This window comes from Serinus canaria, chromosome Z (assembly GCF_022539315.1).
Source record: "Serinus canaria isolate serCan28SL12 chromosome Z, serCan2020, whole genome shotgun sequence".
Classification (NCBI taxonomy): Eukaryota; Metazoa; Chordata; class Aves; order Passeriformes; family Fringillidae; genus Serinus; species Serinus canaria.
The window spans coordinates 74,339,958-74,355,755 of record NC_066343.1 but is presented as its reverse complement, the minus strand read 5'-3'; the positions used below and the strand labels follow the sequence as shown (position 1 = coordinate 74,355,755).

Sequence of the window (15,798 nt, the reverse complement as noted above, 5' to 3'; positions counted from 1 at the left end):
CAGGAGACAGGCTCAATCCATCACCCATGGAGCTCTGAGCCCTCTGCGCCATTCCCACAAGCTTTCACCCTCACCCCTGTGAGGAGTGACAGGGAGAGGCACCAAGCCTCACAGGAGGAGCAGCAGGATGTGACCAGTGCCAGCAGCACTGAGCCATCCCCACAGAGCCCTCCTGAGCTGCGCTCCCACCACGAGGGATATTCTGCTCCCACCACCCACATGTTCCTTTCCTCCCATCCTGAACTAAAGGATGGTCCCTCCCAGAGCAGGAGAAGCGACAGCGCGTACCCACAAAGAGATGGGGAAATGTCAAGCTTTAAACATTTATTACTCAGATGAGGCATTTTATAGCATACAATGGGTCTGGATGTTCTATAAACAAAGACTGAATTGCCACAAAGAGTTATGAGCTCCCTTGTTTTAACAGTCTCTGAAATGCTGAAAACGATGAGTTTGTGATTTCTCTAAGTATGAATATCTAGTCTTTACTCTCCCCAAAACCTTTTCCTTTTTTTTTTTTAATTTTTAAAAATTTTTAAAGCGCTTAGTTTAACAAATATGATTAAATTAAAAATCTTGCTTTTTCAAATGCAAATAAATACATTAAAAAAAAAATTGCTAGCGTTAACTCCGTGTTCTGCAGGACACCGCAGCTCCCTTGGCTATTGACAGTGGACTTAGCAACCCTTAGTATAATTTCTTCTGAAAAAATACTGAAAATATCACCAGGACTGCTTAATAGCTATCACCAAGAAGAGCAAAATTAGTGTAAAGCCATTAAATACCCAGCAGGGAAATTAAAAAAACAAAATAATATTTAAGATTTTGAGAGATTTCCAAGTGAGGGGTGTTATAAAAATAAGCACGAAAATAAATCATAACTTATTCTGACAAGTTTTCTTTCAAAGCCATCAATCATGCCAAGAATAGATACTAATTAATCTCCTTCAGGGAAAGAGGGGAACCAAGCAAATCACTTACTTTTCCTTTTTTTTTCTCCTGTTTTTGTTTCACCTCCATATACATGAGACTTCTCCGAGCAGCAGTGGAATCCCTCACGGGGAAACCGAGCAAGTCACTTTCTGCGTAGCAAAACTCGTCAGTTTGCAAAGATTTTTTTACCAGGAATGAGGTGAATAATAATCTGGGGAGCCTGGCAGGGTGTGAGCAAACCTGCTCTGCATCCCAGGGAGATGGGCACAGAGGTGAGGCTGCAGCCACTCGCCTCCACACTACCCTGAGGTTTGGCCCCACACACATTTGGCCCGAGGAGTTTGCTTTCCCCCTTTGCTGATGTAGTTGTATGGGGACAATGCAGTAAAACCCCACACAAATATTTTTATTGAGCAGCAAAGGTGGAATCTGGCTGATTTAGGGAGATGTAGCTGGTGGCTTTGCACCCAAAAATACACATTGGGGAATTACGCTCTTTGGCGATCGTTTGTAAAGTAATCCATATGGTTAAAGAAAGGAGAAAAAATAAAAGAGAGAGAAGAAAACACTCCAGGATCCCCAGGTGCTTTCACCCCCAAAAATTCCCCAGTGCTGTTCCCCATCCTGCCCATCAAATGTCCTCATGGTACCTCTTTTCCCAACACGTTACCCTGGTGAATGATGTCATGCGTCTGCCGGCTTCCTGATGATGGACTTCAGAAAGATACCACTGGCAGCATGTAATTTTTGGGGAGAAACCCCCATTTTTGGTCAACATTTTGATTTTTGTACACCAACAGAGTGACTGATGCATCGAAGCAGTTAATGGCTGGATGAACGTATGCTAATAGCAGAGATAAATGGCAAGACATTAAAAAACGACAGATTTCACATGAAAGTTCTTCATTACCAGTGCTGGAAGGGAAAGTCACGGGCCAAGCCTGGTCAGTGGGGGATTCGGGATTGCCCCACAATGAGAAAATTGAATAAGCTCTCACAGCAGGTAAGGGGTAGGGAAATGCTTTAGGAGAAATACTGCCCTGTGGCTTATACTTTGACTCTGAATGCCTCCTGATGCACTGATGGGTGAAAGTTCAAGTTTTTAGAAAAAAAATCCCCAATTATCTGTGTTTTTATTTTCTTTTTTCTACTTTCACTACATCCCAAGAAAAAGTTCTGTGGGAAGTGAGAAGCTGCAGGGGCCAGAGTGGCAGTCTGGATCACTGCTGGCAGGATCCCTGGCACCCCAACCCATCAGGTTGCGGTCCCTGCTATAGGGCTCTGCTGTTCTTAAAAAAAAGAAAAAAAAAAAAAAGACCAAACAACAAGACAAAATTGTTTTTCAGGCCTTCTCCCAGAAGACTGACACTCTGCCTGAGTGCACTGTGATGGGTGTTATATCCCCTTCTCCTCCACTCCTTGGGAATTCAGGGAGCAGAAAAAACAAAGAGCGATGGGCACAGCCCTGAGCCTTGTAATACTGGTGGGCTTTGCCGTCCTAATGAAGTTCATCTGCTCATTAATACTATCAAACCACATTGCTACTAATGAAGCTGACCCAACGCAAGGCGCTGTCACTGTGCGAAGCTCCTGGGCTTGAATAAGTGAAGCAAAAGTTAGTTCTTCCAGGCAATTCTAGTGAACTCAGCAATCATTTTGCTGCTTTCTAGGTAGACAGGAAAACTGAAGCTCTTGTTTCCAGCTCCTCTTGCTCCAAGTGCAGGATGAAAACTGGATCAGCAGACAAGCAGACGAAAATTCAGGTAATATTGAACTGCAGCATCACGATGCTCACCCCCCTGCAATGCATTTTCTGCTGAAAATTTCTGCCCTTTAAATTTTGCAGCAAAAGCTTCCTCCCCATCACAGACAGACCAACACATTCATAAGGCACCCAAGAACATACTGCACATCCAAGGAGGTTAGGGTGAAACCTCTCTTCTCTACAAGCCACCAGAAATGCAACTTTTTGCTTGGAAAAAACGGGTTTGAGCTGCTGAGCTCAGGCTCAGCCTGCCTGGTCCAGGGTCCGTGTGCACCATCCTTGTGGCATAAATTCTCTTATCATAAAAGGAATAAATTGAACAGTGAGAAGAAGCCAGGATGAGCTGATGGCATCATGCCTCCCTTGGCTCCTGCAGGCAGGATGGGGCAGCCTGCACCCTTGCTAGGTTTCACTAGAAAAACCACCTGGAGAGATTTCGTAAGTCAAAGTGTTGCTAGATCAGCAAACAGGAGCCCACCGTGTCATCTTCATGATTCAGGCACTGCCCTGGACCAGCCTCTCACCCTCTGGATGGCACCTCCCCACTGTCCCCCACAGGTGTCCTCTCCCTTGGGATGCTCCAGCAAGGAGCCATGAGGGGATCCTGGAGCCCCTGGGGATGCCCGAGCACACCCTGCCTCTCTGAAGATGTCTCCCATCCCTCGATGGCACTGTGCCACTTACACTAAGCGTGGGACAGAGCTGTTCCTGCACACTGCACACACCTAGGAACGCTGGATAGCATAATCAGCTAGTTAGAAACCAGGCTCAAACTTCTATTTTTGGCTTTTTCTATTTTTCCCTCTTCTTTTTTTCCTTTTTTTTTTTTTTTTTGCTATACGCTGCTTGTCTTCTCTTTACCAGCCTCCAAAAAACATCAAACCTTCATTTCTCCCTTGCCCTGTACATTATTAGGCCCAACTATAACAGGCCTGGATTTAAATGTATAATTACAACCATGACAGTAATAACAATAAAGCACTCCTTCAATGGAAAAAAAAATTATTACAAAGGAAAGTTAAATGATTATAGTGGCTGAGGAATAACGGCGACTTGAACAGCAAGAGCCACAGAATCCCCTGTTTTTAGAGCCCCCAGCTCAAAGGACATGTTTCTCAATCCACCGAGCAGGTTACTGGCAAGATGACGGTGGCTATGTAACTTCTGCAGTGGCTTTAGGACTCCTTTAAAACACTCCTTCTGCTTCAGTATCTTCACATAAACCGTTTCCCAGCTCGAGGGAAGGCGCTGCTCTCCCCGTCCCCGAGCTGCTCACAACTGTCCGTCCAACAATACAATAAGATAAGAAGAAATTACCAACGCTCGAGGAAAAGAAAACCCAGTGCAAATAAGAAAGTCGTCCCGCTCTCCAATCTGCCTCTGAAGGGGTGGCGAGTAGGTGGGGGAACACACAGAAAGTCAAAAACAAGAGAAGGAGGGGGGGACCTAACGCAAGCCCCGCTTGACAAAAGCCATCAATTATGAGCGTCTGGTGTAGTGTGTGCCTGGCTTTGTCCTCCCGAGACATCTGCTGCGTGCTGTCTCCTGCCAGTTGGCCAGGGCAAGGCAGGAGGACGGCGTGAAAACAATACTAGCCCCCACTTAGATTATTTTTTTTTTTCCCTCCTTTTCCAAATTCTCTGTCTTCTTTCGAAAGCCAAACAATAACCCGGCGGGATGCGCTGCTGCTGCTTGAGCAATGAGTTCAGAAAAAGAAACCCCTAAAACAAAACCACGGCAGGGAGGAGGGGTGGCACTTGGCGACGCGGCTGAAAAAGAAACATGCTGCTCCCTCCCCACCCCACAAACGTATTCTCGAGCATGCTGGGGTTTGGTCTGCTGGGGGATTTAAATCAGAAAAGCTCTTGCCGGGTCCCGTCAAGGCGCATGTCTTCTTCTCGTCCCTTACCACCCCACCTTGCCCTGCCACTCAAGCCGTCAGTTTTTGGATGGTCTTGTTGTAGTACTGAGTGATGGTGGGTGTCAGGGGGTTCCAGTTGTTGGCATGCAGCTCGATGACCTCCAGCAGCAGGGACCGTGTCAGCATGGACTCAGAGGGACACAGCATCTTGTCGCGTGCTATCGCCAGCAGCTCTGTCATCATCTCAGGCAGCTGCTCCTCCAGCAGCCGGCCGGTGCTCTGCAGCTGTCAGGAGAAGAAGGGTTCAACCATGGATTACTGATCCTTGTGGGTCCCTTCTAGCTTGAGACAGGCTAGGATTCTATCACTCCATGATGTTAAAACACCCCTCTGGCTTTTTACGGACACCTCTCCCATCCCTTCGATTCTGCCCTGCCTGGTGCAGGCAAGGTTAAAGGCATCTTGGCTTCTGAAAACCAAAACCACCCAGCAGCAGGTTCCAAGAGCTGAACACGAAGGGTGAGGTTTTCAAAAGCATCCACACCAGGCTGCTGGAGGAGTGAATGGTTCAGCTCCCACTGACTTCAAAGGCAGCAACGACAGATTGCTTTTGAAAAAAAGAAAAAAAATCCCACCTAAAAATCATGCTATTGTCAAAACAAAGTGCAGGCTGTGATGTGGTATTCCTGCCTTCTACCTGGCCCTTCATTTACTCGCTGATTCAGAGCTCCCAGTGACTCCCAGTCATTAGCTGGAATAAGCAGAACGCGCCTGTGTGCATAACAAATCCTGCCCTGCCGAGATCTGCATTTATACCTGTCATGCTGCTTTGCTGGAGACAGCCAAGGGCTCTTTCTAAAACAATTACTCCTTGGAGAGCCTCTATTGAGTAGCACAAGCCCTAGGTGGTTCCACAGAGAAGGTCCAAGTTTGGGGTGGACAGTGATGAGTCCGTGGGAGGCTCCCTAAAGCAGAGCTCCCCAAAGGCCTCACCTTAAAAATCAAATCCGCCTCCTCATCTGCTTTGCTGAATTTTAACTATTCAGGCTGCAACTTCAACTGCTCTCTGCAAGAAAAGAATCTGTCCCCATGGGCCTATCACTTCCCAGAAAAAAGTAACCAATAGGAACTCTGCTAGAATTCACAGAATTATAGAATCAGTTAGGTTGGAAGAGACCTCCAAGGTCAATGAGTCCAACTTGTGACTGATCACCACCTTGTCAGCCAGACCAGAGCACTGAGTGCCATGTCTACTCATTTCCTTCTCTGAAAAACTGCTGAGCACAGCGAGTCATGGGGCAGCTTTTGCTCCAATGCAGCCGTTTCTGTGCTTAAAAACTGAATGGAGGGTGAGATTTGAAGGAACCAGGATGATATAATATTGTGATGGGACCCCAGGTACCAAACTTCCTGCATCCATTTACATGTATCAGGAGCCAGTGACAGAGTCTCAAGGGGTCTTGTCTCACAATGGTCTTCTACCTGAACTGTTCTTGTGAGACCCCACCTGGGATCTTGAATCCACCTCGGAATTCCTCTGAAATGGAAGGGCATTGACCTGCTGGAGTGAGGCCAAAGGAGCTGCTCCAAGGTTTGGAGTTCCTCTGCTCTGGAGCCAGCCTGGCCCAGCTGGGGCTGTTCCCCTGCACAAGAGAAGGCTCCAGGGACACCTCAGAGCCCCTGCCAGGGCCTCCAGGGGCTCCAGGAGAGCTGCACAGGCACTGGGCACAAGGCATGGAGGGACAGCAGCCAGGGAATGGCTTCCCAGGGCCAGAGGGCAGGGACAGATGGGATCTTGGGAATGAGGAATTGCTGTCTGGGAGGGTGGGCAGGCCCTGGCCCAGGGTGCCCAGAGCAGCTGTGGCTGTCCCTGGATCCCTGGGAGTGTCCAAGGCCAGGCTGGGCAGGGCTTGGAGCCACCTAATGGAAAGTGTTCATGATCATTGCAGACAGGTTGGACTAAATGACCTCCAAAGGTTCCTTCCAATCCAATCCATTTGATCATTCCAAAAAGCACAGAGGCCACACAGCTGTTGGGTCTGGAAACATCCAACAGCTGCTTGACACATGTGTGGGCAAGGATGGAAGGGGTAAAGCAATGAGATCAGGGCAGATGCAGAGGTGCTTCCCTACCTCCATGGAGCAGCAAAGCACAGCATCTTCCTTCACATCCTGAGATTGCAACAACTGCAAAAGACAGAAGAGACAAACAGTGAGAAATGCATGATCTTCCTCCTCCTCCTCCACCCTTACAACTTTCCCTCTATGTCTTTGTCTAGCTTGGCATTCGACACTTCTGGGAGGAGAGAACACAAAATCAGAAGGAGGGAAGAAAACAGATTGTCCACACAAAAATTTGAAGTAAGCAGTGACAAAACACAGGGTAAAATCTAGATTAACAACTTTTGTAATCAATTTTGTTTAGGTTACATTGCTTTTTTTATCCCACAGCAGGCAGTGAGAAAACACTCGTTTCACACACGGGGAAGAAATGCAGCCAGTCAGAAAATCAGTCAACAACACTGGAGTAGCACAGACCTAGGAGTGGCTGTTTGAAGAGGAAGGGCTCTCACCCACCCCTGAACCTCTCCAACCTCGTGGGGACACTTCTGACAGCCACAAAAGTGCCTGAGCTCCATCCAATTCACTGTAATTAATATGGCTCCTTCTGGGCTGGTTACACAGTGCTGCAAGGGCAGGGGGGCCAAGGGAACTGTGGAGTCTCAGGTGCACCAACTCCAACCCTGCTCTGCTCTCCATGAACTCTGTGTTACAAGCACAAGCTTGTAAGCAGGAGCAGCTTTCAGGAAAGACCCAAAATGTTGTTGGGCATGGCACAGCACGGTGCAGGAAAATGCTCATCTCTTTTGGTTCAGGCTCAGGGTGTGCAACAAGGTTCAACAGCTCCACCTGACAATGGCAAAGTGTAGGAGCTTAGAATGTCTCACCCCACAAACACTGAAACTGTGAGCAAGGACCCTCAAAACGGGACCTAAAATATGGATTTTAATTTGTTCTCATCTTTATGACAATTACAGGTACCAGGAACACTCAAAGCTATAGCCACTTCCATCCCATCACTTTGGAATGAACAAACCCTGATGGCCCTGAGCTAATCCCTGTGTGCAGTAACCACTGAGCAAAAGAAGAAAAGATGGGAAAACTGGCTTCACTATCATCTGACATTCATTAGAGACAAGCAGACTTTTTAAAAGTAGTTGAACTGATTAAAACTGCCCATATAAAAATCGCTCAGTGTAACTAAATGTTACTCCAAAGTAATATCCATTAGTTAAAATCAGAATTGGGACTCTAGGCCTTACCATCTCTCCATCCCATTCTTATTTTTCCATGTTTCCTTTCCTCTACAAATAAATGTCTGTTTACCAGCTCCATGTTGGCTGGAAAACAGATAGAGGAAAGAAGAGGTAACACAAGGAACTACCATTGCTCTCAGAGCTTTGTCTTCTGTTTTCAGCAGAAAGCAGATTGTTTGCTTGGAGGATGGTGTTCACAGCATCTCACTGAGCACTCTGTCCCTCTCCTTTGCCAAAGCTTCAGTCAGGGTTTTTCAAATCATCCAACAGGTTTTTTTTTCTACCCCACCCCCCCCACCCCCCAGTTTATCTTTCTGCTAAGTTGTTTGGAAAATGTTAGTTAAGCCCAGCCATGTGCTCTGAGATAAGTTCTCACAAACAGTTCAGATTCCTCACAAGAAAACATGAGATTATTTTAAACCCAACACCAACAATGAAAAAAAAATATCAGTTAGGGAAAAATATAAACAGGCAGTAGTCCAGATATTCCCTCCCGGGGTATTTAGCTCATGAGCATGGCATGAAGCAAGGCTGCAAATAAAGTAACAGACAATACCTTTTAACAACACCTTTCTTATTTTTGGTATTTTTTAGTAAAAAACATAACACAAAAACTAAAGCTTGAAAGTAGAGTTAAGATTGACTCTAGCCTTTTATCTGCCATGGTCTCCTCAGTGATCCTGCTCCCTGCCCAGGATATGTGGTCATAGAAAGGCTGCAACTTCACTAGCTCCAGCTCCCACACACAGGGTTGGGACATGCTTCTCTACCTCAAAAGGTGTTTGTGAAGATGAACATGTCCCTGTCAAGTGCTCAGACACTTGGCTAATGAGGAACAGTCTGATCTATCTATGATGAAACAGAGAACACATCCTACCCCCTGCCCTGGGCAGGCACACTCCAACTTCATGCTGCCCTCATGGACACCTGATCTTCATCTGATGTGACTTGGCTGAACAAGGAGAATGTGTGTGCTCTAGTGTGTCCATCAGGGTGCCATGTGCTCCACCTTCTCCATGGAGGCACCATGTGCTCCACCTTCTCCATGGAGGCACCATGTGCTCCACTTTGTACACCCAGGTACCATGCACTGCACCTCATCCACCCAGGATCCACCAGCTCCATTGCTCCCGAGGCACCCTGTGCTCCACCAGCCCTCCAAGGCACCATGTGCCCCACCCTGTCCACCCAAGGACCACATGCTTCACTGCTTCAGCAAGCTACCAAGGGATACCAGTCTGAGGCACTACAGGTGAGCCCCTGACAGAGACATGTAGGCTGGGGAGGCCCACAGCCTGCCCACCAAGCCCAGGCACATCCCTGTACATGAGGGACAGCCCAGCACTGAGATCTGCTGCTGCTCTGGAGAACCAGAGTCCAAATCCATGGCCAGCCACTTGCATCAGTGCAATGGACTGAAGCCTGCAGGATCAGAACAATGACACTGTTTCTCTGTGTGTTGCTGGCCACATTTGTAGCATGCTGGGGTGTAGGCACTATCTGCTTCTGACCCCTGCATGACAGAGCAGGAGGAGATCAGGGAGCCTGGCATGGGCACTGAACCTTGCTGACTGCAAGGACTGTGCTGCCTGGGGTCCCACCATGGATGTCCTCACCCATCAATGACAACTTGCTTCTATTTCTCAAATGGTATTTCATCCCCACTGACGGCTGCCCCATGTGAGCACCAGGCAATCAAAGCATTGGGGAGGTTCCTTCAGCCAGAGCACAGTGTTTCCTAAAGCTCTGTGACAGCTGAGTCACACCTGACCAGGGCTGCAGGAAAAAAAAAAAAAAAAAGAAAAAAAAAAAAGAAAAAGAAAATGAAAATGTTTTGAGAGCTCCACAGAAATCACAGCCCTACAGTCCCAGCACTTGTGTGACCACCCAGCCAAATGCATTCACTGTTTGCAATCTAATTCATTTTTACTTAAAATATTTTAAGGTAAACACTCTATACCCATTAAATTAACACTCCCACATTGGAATTATTATTTATTTAACTATTTATAGCTGCTCCTCCCTGCTGCGTGCCTCTACCCAAATCCCACTGTGGGCACCATCTTATCCCTCTCCACCAGGTTCCCACAGTGCTCAAACCAGCTGGTGGACGTGGACGAGGGATCTGAAAGAGGAGCATGAGGCAGACAAGAGGGCAGGTGAGCTGGGACTCACAAGCTCCTCAGTTTAACCTGTAATCATCCCCTGCAGGCTGGGGCTGTCTGCGAGAAAAACTTCCCTTTGCTCTCCAGCCGGTTTCCCCTGTATCGGGCGAAGCCGGGCAATGAAAGCAGCAGTTCCTGCTGGAGAGCAGACAAAGAGTCTGCCTGATTTCCTAAGAGAGGAGGCTGCATGCCAGAATCTGCCCGGCCAGTCATATAATACCCAGCCTCAGTTGCGAAAGGCTTCTCACTTTTGTTTCTGGTGTTGGACTCGCTGCCTTGCAGACTGGTGTGAGGTATCAGGCGCCTTCTCATTCAAATTTCTATGTCACTCGGAGAGATGAGCACTGGGCAAGATCCTCTGCAGAGCCAGTGTGCCCAGGTGAGCTCTGGGTGCTAGACATTTGCATAAGGAACTCAAACTAAGTTTTAGGGTCTGCTCCTGGAAGTGCTGTGTGTTGTGGTGAGTTGCAGTGCCATGCAAGGTGGCCCTTGAGCTCAACTGGTATCCATGGTGTGCTAATGGGACCCATCTCCCCCGGCCTCCATGGCCCCAGAGCCTTCTCTCCACACTCTGCAGAGGTAAGCATCATAAGCTACACGAGCTGGACACGCAGCCATGGCTGAAGGACCAAAGGAGCCCTAAAACTGCAGCTATGCCTCATCACAGACAAAGCCAGCTTGGTCCTCCTGAACAGCAAGAGATGCATGTGTATTGGGTGCAGGCCACCAGGAGCAAACCAAAAAGCAAACACAATGGGACTCACCCCAAATATTTGGGTTTATTATCTGCTTTCTGAGATCACCTGGCCTGCTGAGAAGCTGAGGTGCTTACTTGGTATTCTCAGGGGTGCCCAAACCACAAGGAGGACAGGAGAACCCGTCCCACCACCCCTTATCACTAAACCACGCAGGTTTAATTGTGTTCTTCAGCAACTCTCCTCAGGAGACAGGGTGGGAGCAGCCCAACGCACGCATTACCTTTTCCAGATGCAATGATACTTCTCCTGCAAGGCTCAGTGCTAATTACTGTGTACGATATCGCTTGCAAAATGACACATAAGCAATGCTGGCCACTAACTACCCCTTAGCATGCAGCATTTCATGATGCTTTGGTGATGACTCCAGCGTGAAAGCACAAGAAACCTGGAAAATATCCACCCAGAGCCACGTAGAAGCTGGGATTAGACCCAGGGAAAGCCGGGCTGACCGCAGCCCACGCGCTGCTGGCCCCAGCTCCCCGACAGGCATCTCGGGTTCCTGGGTCCAGTGGCAACAGGCACGGACACCCAGGCAGCCTCGGGGCTGAGGCTGCCCACAGGTATGCTTTTCATCCGCACCTGGGTCACGAGGAGGTGCCTCCCAATATTCCCCCCTCCCAGGGACTGTGGAGCATGACCTCAGGGAAACCAGCGTGCTGCAGACGCATGGCCCAGGTGGAGCAAGGCCACGGGGAAAAAGGGAGACACATTTCCTTTAGGAAGATCAGTCATTTGTGCCACTTGGAGCTTAAGCAGAGGGGACATACTGTACTGGAAGTGTGGGAGAGATGGTGCTTCCCAGTCCTCCTTTTAACCAGAAAGTGCCTTGGGAAGGGCCATGATGGACTTGGTCCCTTGACAGATGGATCTTTCCAGCTTTGTGATTGGGATCATCATGGACACCCCCTTATGAAGGGAGCTCATAAGAAATATAAGGATTAAGTTTTTAGTAGGCACTGTAGTAACAGGATAAGGGCTGACCGTTTTCATCTAAAAAAGGGGAGATTCAGGCTGAATAGATGGAAGGACTTATTTACAATGAGGGTGGTGGGACCTGGCACAGGTTTCCCAGAGAAGCGGTGGCTGCCCCTGGATCCCTGGAAGTGTCCCAGGACAGGCTGGACTTGGAGCTTGGAGCCCACTATCTCAGGGTTTGGAGCAACCTGGGCTAGTGGTTGCTAGCCCATGGCAGTGGGCAGAATGAGATGACCTTTAAATGTTCCTTCCACGCCAAAGCATTCTGTGGTTCTGTCACCATCCCCTATAACTGACAGTTCAGTTTAGGTGCTAACACAGACACAGCTCTACAGGCAGTCTTAGTGCTCTAACAGACCACAGCTGGGGAACTCCTGCTCCCAAAACCTCCTAGAATCCCTACAGTCTGCTAGATGTGTCCTCTGGGAGCCCAGGCCAATTCTGCTTCATGGTCTCTCTGCAGACAGACATCAATAGCCATTTTCTGCCTTTCCAGCAACCCCTTATTGACCTCCTGTCACAAGTCTTTAAGGAAGATGCCTGAGATAAGATCCATGGGACTGCATGGCTCTGCATGGGGAGAGTCACACACTTCTCTGAGACACAGGCAATGGTACAGCTCCACTTCTCTTGTCACAGGACACAGGATGGTGAAAACAGCCAGGACTTGGGAAAATGCAAAGTACAAACAAGGTTGTAGGGATGAGTGATTGCAAAATGCTCCATCACCGGGCCAGTTTCAGGATTTCTACAATTTGCTACCATGAGATGTATCAGTTCCTTGACCCAGGACATCAGAAGGTCAGCTGAGTTCATCCTGTGCCTACCAACAAGCTGTGCCAGCACCACCCTCTCTAAAGGGGTACCAAGTCCCCCTCTGGAAGTAAGGGAAGTCAGATGAGACTGACTTTCTCTGGGAAGAAACAAGTGAGCACACAGAAACAGACTTCTAGAAGCTCACAGGCATAGATGAAATCTCTTCTGCTTACCCATTTGATGCTGAGGTTGCCCAAAAACAAAGTTTTGGGGGAAACCTTTCCCTTATGGAGCTGCCTGTGCTGATCTCTGCACAAGGCACAGGCTCTGCCATGCTCCAAAATGTGATTTGTTGGAATTTAAAAACACAGCTGAGCTGAGAGAGGCAGTCTGTGTCCAGCTGCTTCCACTAGTAATGGTGCTTCTCTCCCCATTTCCTCCTGCTCATGCCTCTCTGGGGATCTGGGAAGTCTTCAAGGCTACAGAAGATGCACAAGGTGCCACCAGATCTTGTGTCTCATATAGAAAACCCTCCTCCCAGTTGCCTGATGGGATATTGTGGTCTCAGCCTGGGTGAGAATGTCTGACAGCAGCTTCTGCTGCTTCATTAGGAAAAGTTCAACAGCCCAGGCCACTGCTGATCCCACAAGCAGCTGCCCAGATGAAGTGGCACAAGGGGCAAGGAGCTCTGTGCTGAACTGTTTGTCCCAGCATGGCTGCATCAGAGCCATGTGCATAGCAGACACTTTCTCTAACACACTTTGGACATCCTAAATGAGTTTTGGTGGCACCAACTCCTTTTACATTGATGTGCTCCCCTCAGCTCAGAAGGAGATTTCTTTTCTCCTATTACACAACCAGGACTCCCTGGGAGGATGGTAAGAAGAGATTAGTTTGTTTATTGAATCGAGTAAACCAAAATGTTGGTTATCCTCCTTGTCAGGCTCCTGAGGAACAGCAAATTGAATTAAGGCCAGGGGAACAAAATCCTGTACCCAGTCGTGGGAAACTCCTCCTACTCCTTTCCACTGTAGGCAAGAGAAACCATGAAACATGACACTCTCTCTCCCCGGATCTGGAACAGGCAGAAGAAATTCCTGGGAAGATGGAAACCATTAAGAGACAATTACTGGAGACAATGATGAAGAAAATTTGGTCACTCATCAACCCAGACGCTGCAATCCAACAGTAGCCTGGTGGTTACACATCCCCTGGCTGGAGGTGGACCTCCAGGATCCGAAGGTGAGCAGGGCAGACGGACCAGAGCCACCCGGTCTGGGTGCACAGGGAGTTCAAGCCACCCAGACGACTGGCTTCATCCTGCCCGTCCGAAGACATAATAACCCTGGGAGAGGAGGATGTGATCTCATCCCAAGGGTCCCGGGGAAACACAAAACATGGAAAGAAACAGTGGCGAGACCATGGTGCTTGATTGCAGCGGGCTCCACCCTGGCTGGCCGGAGGCTCTGCGCTTTCCTGGCTCTGCAGAGGCAGCGAGCGCGCAGCGGCAGACGCAAATAGTTGTGTTTACATCCCATTGAAAGGGTTTTTGGGAACTAACAATGCCTGGTACGGAGGGCGAGGGAGAAAAACAAAGCCACGCGAGGAGGAGGGACCATCCTGTGAGATGGTATCTGACTTCACTTCTTTATCTGCACAAATTGCTTCCTCTGACTTCTCCACGGGTCCCAGAGAAACAGGGGTGGCATTTTCCCTCCTCTACTTAAGATACAGCACCACGGTTTTGGTGCTGGGGCTAAATAAGTCCTGTGGCTTTCCAAGAATATGTTCCTGCACATACAATACTCAACAGGGCAAATGGGCTTATAGGCACTGGGCAGCCCTCCCTGGTTTGGCCTGTCCTCATCTGCTCCCAAATAACACCTGACCTCCTCCACCTTAACTATGCCCTTTGATCAAAATGACCAGGATTAAAGGAAATCTGTTGTTTCCCAAACAACCTGCATTCATAGGAGTGTTTTTGTCAGCACAGCCATGGGGGTCTGGAGGCGTGGGAGCTTTCTGCATGGTTAATTATTTTTAAATGTATGGCAGGCACAGAGGTTACAGGGACATCCACCCCTGCCCTGTGTGGTCCTACAGACAGACATCCACCCTTCCTCTTTGCAGATTCTGCTCCTGCACTCTGCCTCCTGTCATGGCTCTGGAAGTCCACAGCCCCTTTACATCAAAATGCCCCACTTGCTCCAAATCCCAGACCTTCCTCCCAGACCTTCAACCCACATTTTCTGGACTCCCAAAACAACTCCCCACTTGTTGTCCTCATTTCTCCTTCCTCCTGGTGTCCCTGAGCCCCAGTCCCCTTTTTCACTCCTTCTCTGAAATCCCTCCCATGACCACATTCCTCATTCCTCCTCCATCCTTTCCCCACACAAAACACTTCCCAGTTTGTCCCAGTCTCACTGGACTGGAGACCAAATCTTTGATTTTTTGGGGCAACCAGAAGGAGACTTCTGTGAGGATATAAGTCCCCTTCTTCATAAAAGACATATTTTTTCTGTTCAGATCTGGCCTCATGGAGCTTCCTGAGTGGAAGTGTGGTGTGGGGTCAAGATCTAAGCCCCTAGGTGCCTTTGCTCATTTGATAAAGCAAAAATTCTGTTTCACTCTCTGACTTGGAGAGTAATATTAAAAACCCCAGCATCTCATTATACTGTCAAAGACCCTTTTTTCAACTCAAAAGGCTGATGCTTTTTAAAAAGTGAAAGTGATTAACAAAACACAACCCACGTTAAAAGATACAATTTTCTTTTCCAAAGAGCACCACCCTCCTCGCTCATCCGACTGCAGCCGGGAAGGTTTTCCTCTTTCTTCCTCTGAAGGAGACAGTGAAAAGGCAGTGCCCTCTTGAAGTTCAGACGTTAATTACTGTGTTAGAATATTTTGCTAAATTACGCAGCATGGCCCCAGGAGATAACAGGCACTAAGAGAAGGGAGGGGAGTGGATACCCGTCTACACACTGCACCGCAGACTCAGACGTAGGGGGAAGGCAATTAGACAGGGAGTATTTATCCTCCCTGCACCACCACCCCGAGGCTTTCAGTCAGCAGTGTGCACCAAGGCAGGGAAGCGATGGGAGCGTGCCAAGATTTTAAACGATGCTGAAATGGGACTGTCTCTGCCAACCAGACTGGAGGTAGGAGACAACTCCTGCAGAGAAGCAACTGTCCTGCCTGCTGCCAGCCTGCTGGGCCTGATCCCTGCTGATTCACAGCGCCTGGGAGCTGCCCTCGCTCCCCAGGGTTG

The 15,798-nt window shown here is 48.6% G+C and overlaps 1 protein-coding gene across 5 annotated transcripts in view; it reads right to left on the bottom strand.

Moving 5' to 3' along the window:
- Positions 1-309: 309 nt before the first annotated feature.
- The window catches only part of CTIF (cap binding complex dependent translation initiation factor), a 135,519-nt gene continuing 120,030 nt past the window's right edge, over positions 310-15,798 (bottom strand). For all 5 annotated transcript variants that reach the window (XM_050986718.1, XM_050986719.1, XM_050986722.1 and 2 more), the window contains 2 exons: positions 6,693-6,746; positions 310-4,844 (listed from right to left, as the gene is read on the bottom strand). In XM_050986718.1, coding sequence (XP_050842675.1) covers positions 4,629-4,844; positions 6,693-6,746 — 270 coding nt within the window. In that variant the 3' untranslated portion in view covers positions 310-4,628. The remainder of the gene's footprint in view (positions 4,845-6,692; positions 6,747-15,798) is intronic.